Source organism: Haliaeetus albicilla, chromosome 8, assembly GCF_947461875.1.
Source record: "Haliaeetus albicilla chromosome 8, bHalAlb1.1, whole genome shotgun sequence".
Classification (NCBI taxonomy): domain Eukaryota; kingdom Metazoa; phylum Chordata; class Aves; order Accipitriformes; family Accipitridae; genus Haliaeetus; species Haliaeetus albicilla.
In genome coordinates, this window is record NC_091490.1 from 34,868,700 (window position 1) to 34,887,762 (window position 19,063).

At 41.3% G+C, this 19,063-nt stretch overlaps 1 protein-coding gene across 12 annotated transcripts in view; it reads left to right on the forward strand.

The window, feature by feature from the left end:
- Positions 1–19,063, forward strand: part of CEP350 (centrosomal protein 350) — an 83,713-nt gene that overhangs the window by 2,418 nt on the left and 62,232 nt on the right. For 6 of the 12 annotated variants that reach the window (XM_069789712.1, XM_069789720.1, XM_069789718.1 and 3 more), the window contains exons 1-5: positions 2,318–2,543; positions 13,405–13,490; positions 15,137–15,180; positions 16,123–16,237; positions 17,000–17,132. In XM_069789712.1, the coding sequence (XP_069645813.1) occupies positions 13,415–13,490; positions 15,137–15,180; positions 16,123–16,237; positions 17,000–17,132 (368 nt within the window). In that variant the 5' untranslated portion in view covers positions 2,318–2,543; positions 13,405–13,414. Of the gene's footprint in view, positions 1–1,765; positions 2,084–2,317; positions 2,544–10,880; positions 10,951–12,853; positions 12,954–13,404; positions 13,491–15,136; positions 15,181–16,122; positions 16,238–16,999; positions 17,133–19,063 lie in introns of those variants that run through there. The other 6 variants (XM_069789723.1, XM_069789724.1, XM_069789713.1 and 3 more) reach the window with 5 other exon arrangements.

Here is a 19,063-nt window from a genome sequence, read left to right on the forward strand (position 1 = left end):
TTCACAAGATGACTGCATTTTCTGTAAGAATCTCTCTCTTCTCTTTTCATGTGATGTTTTCCTGTCAGAGCTTTCCACTCATTGGTAGGGAATCTTTGAAAAAGTAATCAAGTTTTATAATTAAGTTCCATTGACAGATATAGAGAATAAATAGAAGCCATATAGAAGGAAAAACTAGACAAATACTGCCTTTTAATTTTACTTGACTGACTGAAAACAAATGATTTTCATGTTTGAGAAAATCCTAATGTGATGCCTTGTTTGCCTGCAGATGAAGAGGAGGAGCATGAAACTAGATTAACTGCTTCCAAGCAGAAAAGAGAAACTACGTTTAAAAGCATAATTAAAGAGGTAGTGCATTACAAAAGTGCTGAATAATTTAAACAGGCTGCCAATCCAGCAATATTAAGCAGTAAATTTAAGCAAACACTAGGTGATGATGGGGAATGTAATAATTTAATTTGCCCTAGTCTGTGATCAGAGCTCCCATACACTGCAGTAATATTGTTTTCATTGACTGAAATTGTCATTACTTACAGTCTTCTCCTACATTTGGGAGGAGCAGGTTTGCTCTCTGAGGACCCAGGAGGGGATTAGGCACTATTTAACACTTTTTCTCATTGGAGCTGTGCTCATCTTTTGGTGTTCTTGTATATTTTCCCTCATCTGGCAAAATAAAATTGTTTTCAAAGGTTTAACCACTGACATCTCAAGCTTACCTTGTTCAAAGGAGGTATGCTTAAGCTGGAAAATATACTCTCTAATTAGTTTGTGTATGTAAAAGAACCAAATTAAGGTTAAACGGGCATCCTGTAATTGTGACTTGATTAAGTTCTGTGTTGCCTAAGCTTCACAGCTGTAATGGTCTCTCTGTTTAGGGTGTTTGTATGGTGTTCCCATATTGGAATAATTTATATGTAAAATGTTGACCATTTGCAGGAGGAGAGGGTATGTAAAAGTAGTTTAATCCGTTTTGGTTAAGGAAAAAAAGGGGGGGGGGGGGGGGGAGTTCCAGTAGTTTAGTGATCCTTTAGTGGTTGGGGTAGATAACTTTCCGCCCCCGTGCTCCCCCAGGAAATTTGGCATCTGTACGCAAGCAATCATACTAATGACTGAAAACCAGACTCGGGTGAAGTTGTAGACAAGCCCTGAAGGAGACATTCCCAAAATAACTGTAGGAAGAATTTCTTTTTTCCTATTCTAATAACTTTCCTTCTTCAGTGGAAATAATTTTGTTATAGCTGGATAACATCTTAGACCTATTTTTGAAGCGTGGGTGGTTTTAGTGCATCTTTGGGGTGGAATCTATGCAATGGAAGATAGTACAGTAACCAACTCTTCCGGATTTATAATGACTGTTAAAAAGTGAAGTTAAGCTGGTGGTACTCAAGTCATCTCTGTGAAGTTTTGCAAATGTTATTTAAACGTAAATTGGCAACTGGGAGACTGTAATCAGAGCTGCTTTCATTTTCCAAAAAACTGAAATTATTTTTATAAAGATGACTTAACTATGAATACAGATGACGAAAAAGTGGTGCCCTAGTTTCGACTGGAGCTGCTTCAGGAATGCCAGCATCAGCGTTGGCACTGCTCTGCAGCGGCGTTTTAATAAACATTGCGAAGTCCTGTTCTTGCATCAAAACCGAGAGCTCTGCCACAGCTCTTTATTTTTGCGCGATTTGCATGTGGACTGGACCGGCAAGTCGAGCCTGCACAGCCGTGAGGTGGGGGGGGGTGGTGGTGTAAGCTTTGAGGAAAATAGTGGAAAACGACCTTTTTCTGAGGTTGAGGGAGGGTCTGGCGCCCAGAGCAGTGCGAGGGCTCGAACCGCCCGGGCCCGTGGGGCGACCGGAGGCCCGGCGGGGCGGCGGCAGGCCTGCCCGCCCCCGCCCCGAGGCCGGCGGCCGCCTCGCCCGGGGCCAGGCGCGTCGCTGCGTGGGCTTCCCGGGCACCATGAAAGGTGCGCCCGGCCGGCGCCGCCCTCAGCCCTTCCCGCCGCCCGGGGTGCACCTGCAGCACGGGGCCGGGGCCGCGGCGCGCCGGGCTCCGCTCCTCACCTCAGCCCGGCCTCGGCTTCAGCAAGGTAGGCGGGCTGCGGGGCCGCCGCGGCGCTGCTCGCGGAGGCGCCCCGGGAGGAGGGGGGGGGAGAACCGCGCTGCCCGGCTCGCCGCCCGTTGAGGAGGGGAGGCCGCGCCGCACCCAACGTGGCCGCCGCCGGGGATGAGGCGCGGGCGGTGGGGAGGGGTAGCGGCGGGGCGCCGCCATGTTGGGGAGGGCTGCGGCGGGCCGGCTCTCGCGAGACTCGGCCGGTCGCTCCCGCCCTGCCCCGCGCCGCCGCTCTCGCCGCCGCCGCCGCTGCCGCTCCGTGTCAGTCGTTGGCCGGTAATGGCGGCGGGCTGGCGCCGCTGAGGGGGCTGCGCGCCGGCGGGGCAGCGGAGCCGAGCTCGGGGCGCCGCCAGCTGCCGCCGCGTTCCTTTCCGCTTGTGCGGCATGTGCCGGGACCTGCCCCCGGGGCGGCGGGTCTCGATCGCCGCCGCGACCAGGTGAGGAGGCGCCGCGAGCGGCCCGTGCCGCCGCCCCAGGCCGCGCTCGGCCCGCCGCCGCCGGCGGCTGCCGTCCCGCTAAGGGCCGGGGCGGGGCGGCGCCGCGCCGGGGGCCGCGTTCGGCCGCTCGCGGGGGCTCGGCGGGCCCGGCCGGCGGCCCGGAGTGCCGGCGGCCGGGCGGTGCTGCCGGCTGTCACTTGGCTCGGCCTCTGCTGGCGCCGCCGCCGGGCTCCGACGTCCGCTGCTCTGCCCGTGAAGTCTCTCTCTCTCTTTCTTCTCCTAGTTTTAATTTGTTTTCTGCTGCTTATTGTGTCAGGGGGTAGCGGAGGGAGGCGGGGGGGTGAGGGTAGGGGGGCTCTGGTTTCACTGTTGTCTTTTCGCCTTGTATGGGAGAAACCGCCGAAACCGGGTTTTTCTGTGAAGCTGTGCTGGCTGCGGCTCTCTCCCTGCCTGCCGAGCCGCTGCTTCCCGGGGCCGGGCTGGGCCGGCCCCCGCTCCCCTCGGAAACTGCCCCGCTGTACCGGGTCGGGCTTGTGACGGCGCTTTTAAAGTTTAAATGTACGCTCTGCCTCTGCCTGTGCTGTGGGCTTCCCGGCCTTGGACCGGGGCTTGCCGGGCTGGGGCAAGAGGACCGGGATCGCTCGGAGCCTGCCGCTGAAAGTGCTTCTTACATCCCTGGGTGACAGCTGCCCCAGGCGTTTTCTGACTTCATTGGTGCCATTCATTTGGGCTGTTGTTGGCGTAAAGGTTTTTATACTAGTACGACTGTGGCTCTTTCTGTGGATGCAGTTTTCTGTGATATAATGCCTACTGTTGATGCGTTTCTCTGGAATAGTTTCTCTCTTTCTGTCTTTGGATAAAAGCTGTGTCTCAGCAGCCAAGCATCTCCTGGCACATTGTGTACGTACATGCGTGTAGAGATTAATGTGTCAAATAGCTTCATTGTGTAGATGAACACTCCGGTGTCTTGCGATTGAAAATCTACAGCTTGACTGGTCAGTTCTGTATTTTTGTGATCTTAAACTACTTCACAGGGCTACAGATTGTACAGGCTCAAAAACTTGTTCACGAGTCTACGGTGACCAAAAGTGTAGTGCTTGTGGGACAAACGTGTGTGGAGCTGTAGACGGTCGGGCACTTGTTTGTTGTTTTGCTTGTGTGCTCATCAGACTGTTGGCGAGGGCAGGCCAATCTGAACTGCTTGCTCTTTCGTATAGTTCTGGTTGCTACAACAGTTTCATTAGGTAATGCTTTAGATAATTAAATGCAACTGAGGGTGTGGCCACGCGGACACTGTAAACTGTTGAAGGCTTCAGTTTCTGAGAGTGACGCTACCTTAAACAAAGGTATGCTGCATCCACTAAATAGAGCAACTTAATTTATGTGTAGTAATGACACATTTCTACAAGGGGCCAGGGTACTGCAGAAATTACACTGCTGATTAGTGTAGGTCATCTGGTAGATTCCCTTGGCTAGGTGTGGTGGTAACTGAAAGAACGTGATTTTTAAACTATAAAATGTTTTGTTTGCATGGATTTGTTTTAATAAGCTTACTAAGCTTTGGTGCATAGCTTAAGTTTGCCACTGTAACACTGGGAAGACTTTACAGATATAACAGTCCCAACGTGGATGGTGTTGTTCATGTCTTGAGATAACTTTATCAGCAGTTTGTGCCACCATAGTAAAAGCATCCCTTAAATGGATAAGAATCTAATCTTGGAATTGCTACATCTACTCTGAAGGTTGACTCGGGTATATTGAACTTTCTGCATCTCCTTGCGCCCCTCTACCAGACATACTGCTGGTTTCTGCTAAGAAAGTTGTGTTGTATCAAACACACCTGTGGATAAAGTCATTAATGCGATTAGTCTCATTGACTTCAGTGTGCCCAGATGAGGCTGTAGTCCTATTAACATCTTTAAAGTTAGGTATGTGTTTGAAATCAGGAGTGTTAGTACACGTAGCACTAGATGTATTTTATAGTGCCAGGTATATGGCAGTTAGGTCAATATGCACAATGTGAGGTGAGCGAGCACAATGTTCTGCTGCTGCTTCTCTTCCCCCACTTTGACCAGTTCTGACACTGACCATGCAGCAACCTGAATCACTTTGATAAACTGGTAGAAAACTAACCCAACAAAAAAAGAAAAAGTGAATCATTTTCTGCTGGGTTAGTGAGTTGAACTGGCTTGTGAGGCAGTCAGATGAGCACTGCATCTATCACAGAGGAGTGGCAAGGTTGCTGGGGAAGGTAGGGAGGAATATATACATTCCTTCATCGCTGTCCAGTTGCTAAATCTGCTCAACTGTACCTTAGAAATTTACATCAGGATTGTGACTTGTTTATCAATACAGCAGTACTGTTTGAACTGTGCTACTGATGTACTTAAACTAATATAATTCATGCTATTCAAACCAATATAAGCTATGTTAATATGAGAACAGCTATAGTGGTACAATAATGATAACAGAAGGGTTTTGGTAGTTGAGTGCAGAGAGAAAACTTTCCAAGTCCAGTTAATATATTAGGCATGTGGCTGGATCAGAATATTCAAGTGTAAAATTTATCCATAGATGTAAGTGCTTGGAAGTTATATGTGTATCATTGTGCTAATGATATAATAGACTTTAATGGACTACTCGATTGAGAATAAAATTACTTGTATGCGTAAGTCTGAAACCTTTGCCAATACACTGGAGAAAGAATAGAGCAAATAAATTAACTAATCAATTATACTAGGTCAATTGAAACTTACTGAATGCTAACAGAAATTCTGGCTGTGTTTTAGCTTTGTAAAAACACTCCCCACTGCGGGCAAAATTTCACACTAAGTCCAATCCATGGCAGAAGAGTGTAAAAGTTTAAAAACCAGTTACATTTTTCTCTGATATTTTCTAGTCATGTTAACACGATATGTTATGCTTGCTAATAGCAATACATGGGGAGGAATTGTCATACTGAAACAGAAAAGTCTGGATTTAGGGTTCAGGCACTTAATGCATTTAATGGGATGGAATTATTTAAATATGAGAAAATATTTTATTGCTGTTTTTAGCTAGTTCAAGAAAAAGTATTCTCAGCAGAGTCCTGGTACTAGTCTTCAATGCCAGGTCAGAGACAGTGCTGGTGGTCACTGTTCTGCTTGTTGTGGGTTTTGGGGTCGTTTTGGGTTTTTTTATGTCTCATGTTGTTATTAAGACATTTTTCAGATGCTGCTTCTGAATGCAATTTCAGAGCAAAAGCATCAAACTTGAGAAAGTGACATTTGAAATATTTTCTCTTAAGTTTTCATGCACTTTATTCCACTTTGAAAGAAAATAGCGGTCAGTCTGCAGTTGACACAGCTGCAGATGAAGCTGCTGCTCTGCTCGTATGTCTTTGGTATTGTTGAACAGTTGAAAGCTGTTGTCTTAAATGCTCAAAATTAGCAGGTCTGGTTATTGTACTTGGCCGAGAGGATTGCCTGTAAGGTCTAAGAAGACTCCCTCACAGTGGAGTGTTCCTTGTGAGATGAGACAGGACTTGTTGAAGAATTTGAGCACATTCTGCTGAATGGATTTATTATGGGCTGCAAGAATTGAAATCTTCTAATGTGCAGTTTCTAGTAACTGGAGGTGGAAAGAGTGAACTTTTGTTTTGAAGGCCAAGGAAACAAATGCAGGAGTATTGTATTTGTTCTTGAAACTAGGGTATGCCACTTTCTTTTCTGTCATAAATGCAAAGATCTTTGAAGTCAAAGAAAATACAGAACTTCTGAATGGATGGGCAAACCCTCATGTGCATCTCCTTAATAAATGGATGCATTCTCTGTGCCTTTGTACTCTGATTTATTACCGAACAATGAATCAAGTTACGCTAGCTGTCACAACATTCATTTCAATAGATTTCCTCAGAGTACCTCCTAGCATATGATGCAGCGCAGTAAGACGTTCAATGCATTTTACTTTCAGTAAAATCACTAATCCATTTTTTTAGTGCTAGGGTTTTTTTTTCATCACTTTTACATCACTTGTGATGAAGCAGAGACACTTTTGCAAGTTGCCATGTCTTTTCATAGCAGAAGTATGTTGTAAATGTCCGTCCTCAGCATACAGTTGGAGAGAATCAGATTCAGTAATGTTTCATTTATAGAAAAATCTTCACTATAGTTTGGATGCAAATTTAGTAGCTGGCTGATGCCAGTGATTTGATCTCAGAGCTCATGAAACATACTCCTATTTTTCTACTGTATTTTCTGATACTTGATTGATGTATGACTGTTGATGTCACTCATCCTTCTCATTAACAGTTAGAGGTAGTGACGTGCTTTGAAATTCTTTACTGCTTTTCTATCTGCGTGTGGTGTGTCTTGATTGCTCATTTTTTTTTGTACTACCTTAATATCCCTAAAAGCTTTTTTATGTTTTTCTATCTTAAGACAGATCAAATTGTATTGGTATATTTCTTTTACTTTTGAAGCTTTTTTCGTTTCAATTACTGTTTTCCAAAGTCATAGTGATTGGAATGTGAGTTCTTCTGGTATGTTTACTGTTTGCATTACAAATCAAAATACTGAATATTATCTAAAATTTTACTCATTCAGAGCAGCTAACATTCACAAGCTCCTTGGGCATTGTTGGTGTTTGTTACTTCCAGCTTTTTCTTGCATCAGCTTTGTGTAATTGTGTCCATTGTCCTTACATAGAGCCTCATTCTTGGGGTGTAATGCAATCTGGACTGGTAAAATGTTTCTAAGTCGAATAGTGTCAGTAGACAGTCAAATTAAATACCAGCAAAACTACCTATAAAGGTACTCTGCATGGTTTGAACCCCTTGACTCTTTAGCTCAGCACCACTTAAAAATCATGAGAAGAAAAACCCCCAACTTTGTAGCAGAAGTAATTCTGGTGGAGCAAAGCAGAGATTACAGACTCGAGATAATATGGTGGAGAAGTGTTAAGATGAAGTTTGTGTCCGTGAAGCATTGTGCAGTTGGAGTCGTACTGGGATTTTGAATATTAACTTCCTTTCAGAACCTTTGCTCCTGAAATACATTTCATTGGAAGGCTTATTATATAAATGAGCATTGAAAGAACGTGAGGGGAGGACCCGTTTGACTCTGCAGTGTCAGCTATTGATTCTGGAGATGCGGCACTTTTTTGACAAATACATCATACATGTTTGTTGCGCTGGAACTTGTCCTCAGTCCTGAGGAAGGTCAGTAAATCACCTGCATCTAATTGCTTTGGGAGACAAAGTTTTCTCAAAATATGTTGAGGCCAAAAAAAAGTATGTTAATCTTGTATCAAAAAGTATTTTAAAGGCCCATAAACATAACCAAAAAAAGTCTTAGAACAATGTATTATGGGTATTTTTAGCACTCATTTAAATGGGGTAATGCGATATGGTCAAAGCTTGGATTCCGGACAAAAGAGTAGGTAAAGGTATTTGTATTGAAGACTCAAGCATATAATCATAAATTGTATTCTCTGGTATTTGAGGAGACATGGAAAGTGTTTCTGGCATCTTTAAATAGAAATTCCATCACTTTCAGTGGGCTGGCTCAGAAAAATAGTTTGCTTGACGAGTTCTGATTGTCTGTCCACCTGTGTATGTCCGTTATTGCCACTAATGCAGAACTGTAGCTGCACAGAGGGGAGCTCCAGAGGGTCTTTAGGCTTCAGAAGTCAACTTTCCATTATTTGTACATGGAAACTTAAAATATTTTTGTAAGCAGGAAAAAACATCCGTAAAACCTTTTATTTGTCTCTGTGCCCATTTCCCCCATGGACAAGTTGTCTGCGCTGTGGGAGGCGTGGGTGCAGTGGGACACACTGGAGCAGGGCATATAGACTCCTGTGGTATCTCCACAGGTAAGAAGGTGGTGAAGGGAATGGTTCTTGTTTTCCCCAGTCCTACTCAGTCTCCTCGAGGTGAAGGCAATAGCAGCTTCAAGCATTTGCTCTTGGGGAATGACTGTAGATTATGATACGTGACAGCAGCTCGTACAGGACTGGGACTGGTCTGGCAGTTCCCCAGTGTTTCCATTCCTTCTCATTCTGCTTGCATGGAGGTTGTAGCTAAAACTAATAAAGCAAAAAGAACAAAAAAGCTACTTCTAGACCATACCAGATTCCCAGTCCACTTTGCTTTGCCACCTAATCCCACTGACTTTCTGCCTCAATAAGGGAAGAGAGACCAAGGCATAAAGAAAGGAAAAGATGACTTATTTTATTGGCACTGCTGCCTTACTGTAGCTTAAACCATGTGAAGTGCTGGCCTGGTGTGCTGTATACTCAGTTTGTAGCAAAACCTGCCACTTCGGGGGTTAAACTTTTCAGAATACCCGATAGAAGTCAGTAATTTGTTTCTTTCCCTACTCTTAGCAAAGCTTTATCTTTTCTTTTGTGGTTTTCCTTTCATTTGGTAACCCTTGTATTTTTATAAGAAACAAAGTCTTGCAGAATACTGTTCCCTATGCATACTCAGTTTTTTTTGCATAACCACTAAAAGTTAGTGAAAATAACAGTGGGTGATCTCTTGCTGACATTCTCTGCCCTCTCTGAATCTGTATGATTCAGTTTCCTCTCCCATTTCCTTGTTTCAGTGCCATGACTTCTGAGTTTCCTCTTTCCTCTTCTTATCAAGGTTGTGCTACTAAGAAAAAAAGTCATACTGAGAGTGCTTGAAAGACTCTACAGTTGGGCCAATATACCAGTTTCTTTTCTTCCATTTTGCTGTTCTCTGTGCTGATTCTTCAAAAGCTCATTCAATCTTTCTCTCCTTCTGTCTTTCTCCATTCTCTTCCTTTTTATATCCTGCTTCTCACCACTTTTCTTTCTCTTTCCGCTGCCCTGTTTTTCATCTCTTGACATTTTTGTGTACCTTTGCTAAGCATATTCTACTTTCATATCTCCTGTTCCTTTTGAAATGCTTGAAATCCTCTTCCTATGTTGATTTGTTGTTTTGCTATCTGTTGTACCTTTCAATGCCATCCTTGGTATGTTTGGTAGTAAATGTAGTGCTGGTTTTTCATGTTTTGTATTTGGTAGCAGTTTTCTCTTCGCTTCCATTTCCTCCTTTCTGATGTCTTCTCATGCACTTTCTGATCTGTCAGTTCTCTTCAGTGTCTTCCCTTCGGAACAGTGTTTGTAGAAGAGAGTGGTTGTCCTGTCTGTGTCCCCACCCCCCTAGTTTCTTCCAGGAGTTTGGAGTATATCCTTTCCTTGGTAGTTTCCTCTTAGGTCCTTAACTGCAACAGTTCTGCTGTGCCTTCTCTTGTGTACTTTGTTGGGTTTTTTTGTCTTGGGCAAATGAGTAGAGAATGAGATGGGCACTTGACATGGGATTGAAATGTCAGAACACAATGGTGTTTGTATCTCAACCATTCACCCAAGACAAGGCTTGGCAAACCAGCCTTGAATCAACCTGTGTAGGATGTCTGTGTCTACCAGTGAGCAATCAAATAACCAGGAGATCAGTTCTGCTGATTCTCCAGTCTTCCACTTTTTTTCAACAAACTTTTAAGATCCTCATAGCCTTATCCAACCTGCAGATAACCTTTTGCTATCACTGCTGTTTCCTCAGAAGTTCTTTGGCTTTTCATGTGTTGAGCTCAATCTCTTCGTTTAAACTCTATATTAAATAGTGATGGATCATTTAGTTTAGCAAAAAAAAAAAATCTTTTTGAAGCAGTCATTTCAGAATGTAATTTTTACAATGTGTTTCTTAAAGTTTTTCATGGGACATTGAAACAACTTTTGTATTGATGTAAAATGTATTTTAAAAATAATTTAAACTTCCTTTGCATAATTTTATAGTTTAGCATTATTCTCTGATCAATATTGATTTCAGTGTATTTTAGTGTTTAACTGGTTCGCTACCCTCCATGCAAGTCCTATAAATAGGCATGATAACTGTGCCTTGATTTATTTCTTTTTTCTCCCCCAGCCCCTAGCTTTACCCTTGATAGCATTAAAGTGTCTACTCTGTCTGGTTTAACTTCTTGCAGAGACAGGGTATTGAATTATACAAGTACTTGGTTTTTGTAGGGTGCTGCTTATTCATGTAAGCTATAGCAATAGGAAAATTTATTTTAGTAATCTGTGGAATTCAAAGGTTGGTGGGAATCAACATCGTTTGTAGGCAGCTTTTGAAAAGCTGGTAATTTCTCCCACCCTTCCAAAGGAGGGGGAGAGGGACATCTAAAACCCAAACCCTTATAGTTATGAAGATTACGTCGTGACTGAAAACTACTGCAGTGTTGCCTTCCTGAAGCTGTAGACAGCTCCAGAATGCTCAGTTCTTACATGTCTGGTTTTTTCCAATCAGCAGCAACCTGAGTTAAGCAAAACTGCTTGGTGGATCTCAGCTGGCTGCACTGAAGCCAGTAAGAGTCATATTGTACACTTGGAGCTGGCACTGCAGGTATTTGTTAGGAGAAATTCAGCAGGATGCTTTGTGATTACTTCCCAGCTTGTACAGAAAGGAGGAGACGTTGAGTGGCCTTTTATACAGGGGCATCATATACTTTTAAACCAAGGCATTGAGACAGAATTACTGACCATTAGTGATCATCAGCACACATCTGTGAGTTGTTAGTAGAACTAAGGTGTTCTCAAAAGTGTGTTCACTGTTTGACTTGTGTTCTGTTCAGCTCACATAAAGGACTGACACCTTTTACTCGAGTGTCAGGATGAAAGGTGTAACAAGCAATTACAAACTTTTTTAATTAATCTGGTACTTTTTGTAGAGCGTTAGAGAATACATGGAGTATATTACAATACTACATTCACAGGGGCATCATAATGTAAACTGTATAGATTTGTGTGTGTATAATAATGAGAACAATTCTAGTCCCTGACTAAGTTCTCCTGTCCATACTAGTAATTCTAATTATAAGAATAAATCCAGAGCAGTTACATGAAGAGATATACTTAATCCCTTAGGAAATGGTTACTTGTTCAGAAATTCTCTTATGCTAAATTTACATATTGAGTAGGTTTTGTTATGTTTATGTTCGGGCAAGAAACTGATAGTGGTATGATAAGACATTTCCAGCAGCTCTCAAAATTGGTTCTTTATAGAAAATTCCCCCATTTTTATTAATATTTGTTTTCTAATTTTCTAGCACAACAGCTCTTTGCTCCAGTGATGGAGAAGATCAATTAGATGATTTCCAGGGCAGAGCAGCGTTATGATTTACAGCATGAATGATGTGAGGCACAAAGCTGCCATTCTGCATGAATGAGCTCTGCAGCACCTGTCTTAGAAGCAGAATTTTCTAACTTCACTTGGCTCACTGCCCATAGCTAGATACTTAAAAACCAAAACAAAACACCCCCGCTTCTTTCTAGAATTATTGCAGACTTTGCTAATGTGTGTGTGTTTCTGTGTGTACATATATGAGCTCTCATACCTTTTCCACACCCTTTCTAATATTTATTTGGATTCTTTAAAGAAAGGCAGAACTAAAGGTCTTTTGAAGACCTGTGTTCTTATTATTGATAGCCTTTCTTGGGGGTATAAGAACAGTTTTGTGGGATAACTTACTGCCATAAATACAAGCTATATGACTGAGTGTGAGGACCAAACTTCACTCTTGGTCAATGTGAGTATCCTTAAAACCACATATGATAAAAATCCTTGTCAGAAAATATACAGACAATGATCTGCTCCAGTAAGTATTACACAGTGTTAATTTTGTGGGATGTTTGGTCACCTTTTATCAGAAGAATGACCTTTATATTTGAATGCTCTTTTATGTGGCACACTATGTAGGGAAGTTAAAACAAAATAAATTTTCAGAAAATAAGAAAAATGAAAAATTATATCTGGGAGTGCATGAGAGAATAGAGAGGAAAATGTGCCTTTATGACTCTCTTACAGGTCCAGAACTTCCTGTATGAATTTGTGGTCACCTAATTTTTTCTTTCCATAACATAAATGTCTTCAGTCTGTTGTGAAGACAGCTCAGTAAGCACTTGCCACCAGATAGGTCATTGGTGAGAGGGTAGGGACAGTGCTGACTAATCGGAGTTCTTGTTGGCTGTATGAACTCCTCTTAGATCTCTTAAACTTACTTTTTTTCTTATATAGCATTTCTTTAAATTCTGTTACAACTTTACGTATGACAGCCCATCTTTTGCAATGAAAGTATTGAGAAATAACTATTTGCATAAATTACCTGTCTTTTCTTTTAAAAATTATCTTTCGTGACTGAGTAGCGCTTTTTTTTTTCCCCCTTTATTAATAACTCCTTTGGTGATGGTGGCTGCCTGGTTTGTTACTCAGAGTTCACGCTTTTTTCGATTCACTGTGACTCTTGCCTTTGAAGTTCACAGGAAAACAATGGCAGCTCCAGTTCTGTCTTTTTTCCTGGCTGTAGTGTCATGTGCAGCGGTTCTGTTCTGGCTTTTCCTTTAACAGAGGTAGGCAACACATTCATCTGTCACTGGTGGAATTGCAGGGGTTTTTTTGCCAAACATTTGTAGGTTCAAGCCATGTAGTGCTGCCTCTGTTACCCATTCATGTGCAGTATTTCCGTGTGGTCATCTTCAGACTTGTTGGAATTCTTACTACTATGATCTAAATTGTGTGACCTCTGGGTTTCCTTTTATCAAGTTCACCCTTCTTTGTAACAAATAAGAACAAAAGTTAAACCCTCTTTATCCACAGAATTAATGTGGTTTCTGAAAAACTGCAAGCTGTAAACACATTTGTGATTTGGTGCTGATTTTCTGATCTTGTTCAGGATGTGAGTTTGAAGTCATCATATGAGGTGAACATGCATCATAGTGATCAAGGTTATGTTCTCTTTAGCATAAGATACATTCGCTCCTACTTTATACCTCTGATTATTACATGACTTTTTTTTTGTAGATAAATTGACATGATGTGGAGCAACAAGTCAAATGAGGTGCCTTTACAAAATCCAAGGCATAATCAAACTAAGGATTCTACCAGAGGTATGGATTTTCTCTGTTTTATTGCCTTGTTTTGGAAGACGTTTTATCATGAGTTGTTTGAAACTTTGGGGAGGTTTTATAGTAAGCATTCTGCTGTCTCAATTTGGAAGCTAAGACCATGTGTTACGTGGCTTCCTTTTTGCAGAGATAGCAGTTTCATACTCTGATCTGCAGAGTATTTGCTGATCTGCATTAGGAATTGCCAGCCTATGATATGGTTGCCAAGATGGCACAGAGACAGATTTTCTTGAGTGCTGTAGAGGAGGAGCAGCGCAGGAACAGAAATGGGTAACTGTAGGCTCTGGAAAGAAGTGAAGAAGAGCCTGAGAGGCAGTTGCTCCTGACTCTTGCTCAGTTCCAAAGTGGTGGAGAGCTAGACGCTTGAATAGCAGCAGTATACTGCCACTAAGATGACTTGCAGCACTTCTGTCTCCCTGAACTGGAGAAATCCTGTTAGCTTTTACTGTCATGATTACTCTGTAATTTAGGAAGGGAGGGGGGAAAAAAAAAATAAAATTACAGTACATCTGTGAGAGGAAGAAAGCTCTAGTCTACAGAGCAGCTGAGTTGGGTGTTAAGTCTGTGGTTCAAGATCAGTCTTATGATCTCCACTATGACAAAACCGGACTCTAGAAGTTATTTTGAAAGTGGAGACAGATCATTATTTTATCTGTAAGAGGACGTTATTGCTGATTGTGTCCTGCGGTATGTTCTGTTTCTTTTAAAATTACGTACCGTGTGAAACTGAGGTGTTCTGTAGACATGAAGCACCATCTCTTGAAGTCAAAGCAAAGCTGTTTCTATGCTACTTCCTTAACCCTCTTCCTTTGTGTTGTTGCATCTTACCTGAAATGAAATTGGCAGCTTTTTTACTACAAGGAAAAGGTTTTAATTTTTTTCCAAACTCTCTAATACTGCTACTCTCCATGGTTCTGATGCACATTGAGGTTTTGGATGTTGCATTGTGTAAACCATTAGATTAGAAGACCATTAGAAACCAAAAGAAGAGGGCAACTGAGGAAGTAGATGTTTTTAGAGGAAAATACTACTGCATCCTACTGAACTGGATTGCACATAGACCATGTGATACCTGTTTAGATTAAAAGGCTGAAGTTGATTAGTGCCTCTTGCTTGTTCTTCACAAATATTGCTTCTATTTTTTTTGTAGGGTGTACAGTTCAAAAAGATTACTATTCAAAATTCACATGTTCAAAGCTTGGGTTTTGAGTAGAGTGTTTCAGTGACCATGTATTCCTGCTTAGTTTAATGAAGAAGAAAATGGGGGGGGGGGGGAGTAGTTAAACTATAGTGTAATGGAAAAATCTAAGATATTTGTGTTGGGGTAGATAACCAGCTTTATTTTATCTTCTAAACATCTTCCATAATGTGTGGTAGATTTGATTTCAAGTGTAATAATGCATTCAACCTAACTTAGTGAACTCATTAAATTTTACATTAAATACTTTATTGCTCTGTTAAGATGAGTCTTGACTGATAACAGCCTCTCATAGAGGAGATTTACAGGCTGGAACTGAGTCATTGAAAGAACTTGATTAGCAAGCCCATGAAAATTGTTTTGAAGCAACATTTTATTTCCATGTTTTCCATGTAATCAGAAATCTATTTCTTTGTTTCTGCTCTGTAAGATCTAACTGCAGCATGGGCTACTTTTTCTCAGACTAAGGCTGCTGTAAGTACTGATTTTCTTCTTTTTCTTTTTTTTTTCCTTACTCCTTTTCAAATCAGTTAATGGCTACAAAAGCTTTAACCAAAGTATTATTTTGCTCAGTGATTGTCTGTTCAACAAGTTGAAAATAGGGCAAGCAGTTGGAGTACATGCATGTTGAACATTGTTGTATCTTGGAAAAAGTTTTCGACAGACAGTAGAAGAAATTTTTGCCCCAGCAAGGTTAGTCTTGAGTATAGTAATACATGCTAAGTCTTGAGTGTAATATGACCTTTCTGTTTAAGAAAGTGGTGACTTATAATTTTCTTGAAAACTTGAAAAAATAGCTCTCCCTGCTTGCCCGATCCAGTCAGAAACTGGGACAACACCATTGTATTTCATATTTTTAATCTTTGAGCATCGGAATTGCTGTCGTTCTGTGGGAACTTAACTTAGGTGCTTAAGATATCACACTAGTTTCTAAAACCTGGCTTCAGTGAAGCCAAACAGCTTTGTGTTTTGGGGAATTCAGCTCTTTCCCGTAGCCTTGTCCCTCTCTTTTTTTAATAGCTGAGCATCAGTGTAGGGTTTTACATGTGGAATCTTGTATCATGCTCCATTTTGGACAGAGTATTAGAGAATTTATTCCAAGTGGAATTAATATTTCATTCAGGCCAAGCATTAAGACTCTGAATGGCATGTTGTTACTAATTTTTTCACAACAGCCTACTTATGGAAACAAAACTATACAACAAAACCTAATTTAGATAATCTTTTTAAACAGAACTTAATATGTAGTTTCTGGCCATAAGGCTATACAGTTTTCCAACATCAGCCTTGTGGAGTTGCTTTTGCCTGCAGTTTTATTCTTTATGAAAATGTGGAAAAATTTGTTATGTTAGGGGGAAAAAATGTAGCTTAAAAATTGGAAACAATATTCTAATTTGCATTATCTTTGAATTCTAGCTACATCATATAGAGAACAAATTGGAAATAGCTCCTACCAGCACGGCTGTATTTGATTCTGTCATGGATGCCAAGAAGCCCTCTGCTAGTGCTAGCAGGAAAATAAGCAGAAAGGGTATGTATTATTGAGGACATAGCGTGTAAGACAGCGTAAAGCCACTGCATTCTGGGAAAACTTGATTTCTCCTCCCTCTCCCTAAGTTGCCTCCTGTTAATGATCTTTATTCATGAAACTCTAATTGCCCAGGAGAAACTAATGTTTGCTTCACTTAGCTTAGGAAGGAAAGTGTGCTATCATAGTCACTTGGTTAGAGAGAGTGACAGGACTTTCCCCACGCTGTGAGTGAGCAGTGCTTATCCCATTTTGATACCCTGTTTTTGTGGGTGTTAACGATTTTATATGCCTATGTTTACACTGGAGTAGCTGTTTATATTTTTTTAATGTTTGTCAACTGTTACACCCTGATAGAATGCTAAATCTGATGCTTCCTTTATTTCATGTAAGGAGAACGTTTGCTTATAAGAAATAAGCCCTCGTTTTACATACTAACTTTTCAGAGCATTCTGGTAGTGTGCTACTGGAGAAGAACAGACAGATCGACCTCTAGTGGCAACATAGTCAACTTTCACAGATTTAATTACTTATAATTAATGTTTAAGTATTATTATCTCTCTTTAAATATGATCATTGTTTCAAGCACTTACCACCTTGCTCCTAGTTGTTGAAATCAGCTTGTTGAAAAAGAGAGGGACTTTAAATGCTATTTGGAGTGCTGCTCAAACCAAAGGAAAAACTGTGTTCTTAATTGTTCAGCCCCAAGAGCTTTCTCTTTCTGGAGAGATAGGTACATAGAGGATTCTTTGGTTTCTGCTTCAGCTTCCCGGTCCTCCAGCCAAAATAAATCAAGCAAGGAGAAGGCCTCACGCAGCCCTCTTCGAGCAACCACTCTTGAAAGCAATGTGAAAAAAAGCAATCGTGTGGAATTTCGTGAACCATTGGCTTCATACAGGTTAGTGCTGGGACAGTTGATTATTAAAGAAAAATATGCTAGGATAAGAATTAAGCTAATAGTGATATTTTTGACAGCTCCTCAAAAATTGATTTGCTTCCTTCCCTCACCCACTGTCCTGGTTTAGGCTGGAATAAAGTTAATTTTCTTCTTAGTAGCTGGTATAGTGCTGTGTTTTGGATTTAGAATGAGAATAATGTTGATAACACACTGATGTTTTAGTTGTTGCTAAGCAGTGTTTATACTAAAGTCAAGGACTTTTCAGCTTTTTATATTGCCCTGCCAGCAGAGGCTGGGAGTGCATGAGAAAAACTGGGAGGGGACACAGCAAGGACAGCTGACCCAAATGAACCAAAGGGGTATTCCATACCATATTATGTCATACCCAGTATATAAACTGGGGGAAGTTGGCTGGGGAGCACTGTGGCTCAGCAATTGGCTAGACATCGGTCAGCGGGTGGTGAGCAATTGTATTGTGCATCACTTTTGTATATTCTCTTAGTAGTAGTAGTAGTAGTATTTTCCCTTCCATTTCTGTTAAACTGTCTTTATCTCAACCCATCAGTTTTACTTTCTGGCCCCTCCACCCCGGATTCTCTCCCCCATCCCACTGTGTGTGTGTGGGAGTGAACAAGCGAGTGTCTATGTGGTTAGTTGCTGGCTGGGGATAAACCATGACACCCACCAGTGTTGGACAAAAGTGTCTTCCTTTTTAAAAAATGTTACAAATTTTATTTTTTGTTCAGTAAATGAGAGTTTAAAGTCAAATGTATGGAAATGGGGCCAGATCATCAAGTTGATGTGGCTGTGGCCTCAGTGGCCCAATAGGTTTGATAGGTATTTAGTTTTAGTAATAAGGACCAAAAAGAGTATTTCCTAAGCTTTTCCAACTTTGTTTTCATTAGTTCTTCAGCACACGTTCCCAAATGTATTACCATAAGACAGCGTAGACCAAGAACATCTAGTACTGAAGATGCATTTAGTTTTTGTGTGTGTGAGAAACCCAAATAAGAACAGCTGTATCAAGGAGAAAAAGTGGCACAGAATATTGCAGGCCATAGAACATGGTGGGGTGTGAGGAATGAAGGAAAATACGGAAAGCCTGTTTTTTTCTAGCCACGTTAAGTACTGTAGTGAATATAAGATGCCTCAAAAGCTTTCAAAAAGACAGACAACCTGCAGCAGAAATAAACTAGTTATAACTTGCTGTAGTATCAGGGCCTAGAAGACTTTTACCATAACTTCTTTGATTCCCTGCGTTTTATAAGCAGTGTGTGTTCTTTGCACAGGTATCCCCGATGAATAGCTTGGTTGGGTTGGTAATAGTTTTTTATTGGATTCTAACACATACTTTGCATTTTTTTTCTAAATGTTCTCCCAGTGAAATCAAATTGCTGTTGACTGATTGGAGTGGAGTTGGGACAGTGGTATTTTTTTTTAATTCCACTACATCTCTATTAATAACTGTTATCCTAACATCTGAGTTATGGTCTCCTTTTCCATTTCTTGTGTCAGCTGTGAGGTTCTCCTCCTTCCTTGTTGCGTGGGAGGCTGATTTGGATCGGTTGTGTAATCTTGGGTCAGTTTTGTTAACTGAACAGGTCTGGTGTCTGCCCTATTTGGAGTAACTTACTTACATCAGTTACTTTTTTTAAAAAACTTAGTAAATTTAACAGGCTTCAGGGAGAGGAAGAAAATGAGAGCAGCTAGATTCATGCCATTATATCCAATTGAAAAGAATAGCTTTCTTACAATAAAACGACTGTGTGGCATTGGGGGGATTAATTTGGTGATTAACACCAGAGCTGCTATGTTAACACATTACTCCTCTGAGAACAGCCTGTAGTCAATGCTTAAAGTGTGCATAGGAAAACAAACCCAGAATAATGGGTAGAACAATCTGTGTGTGTGTATATTTATATACACTTTTG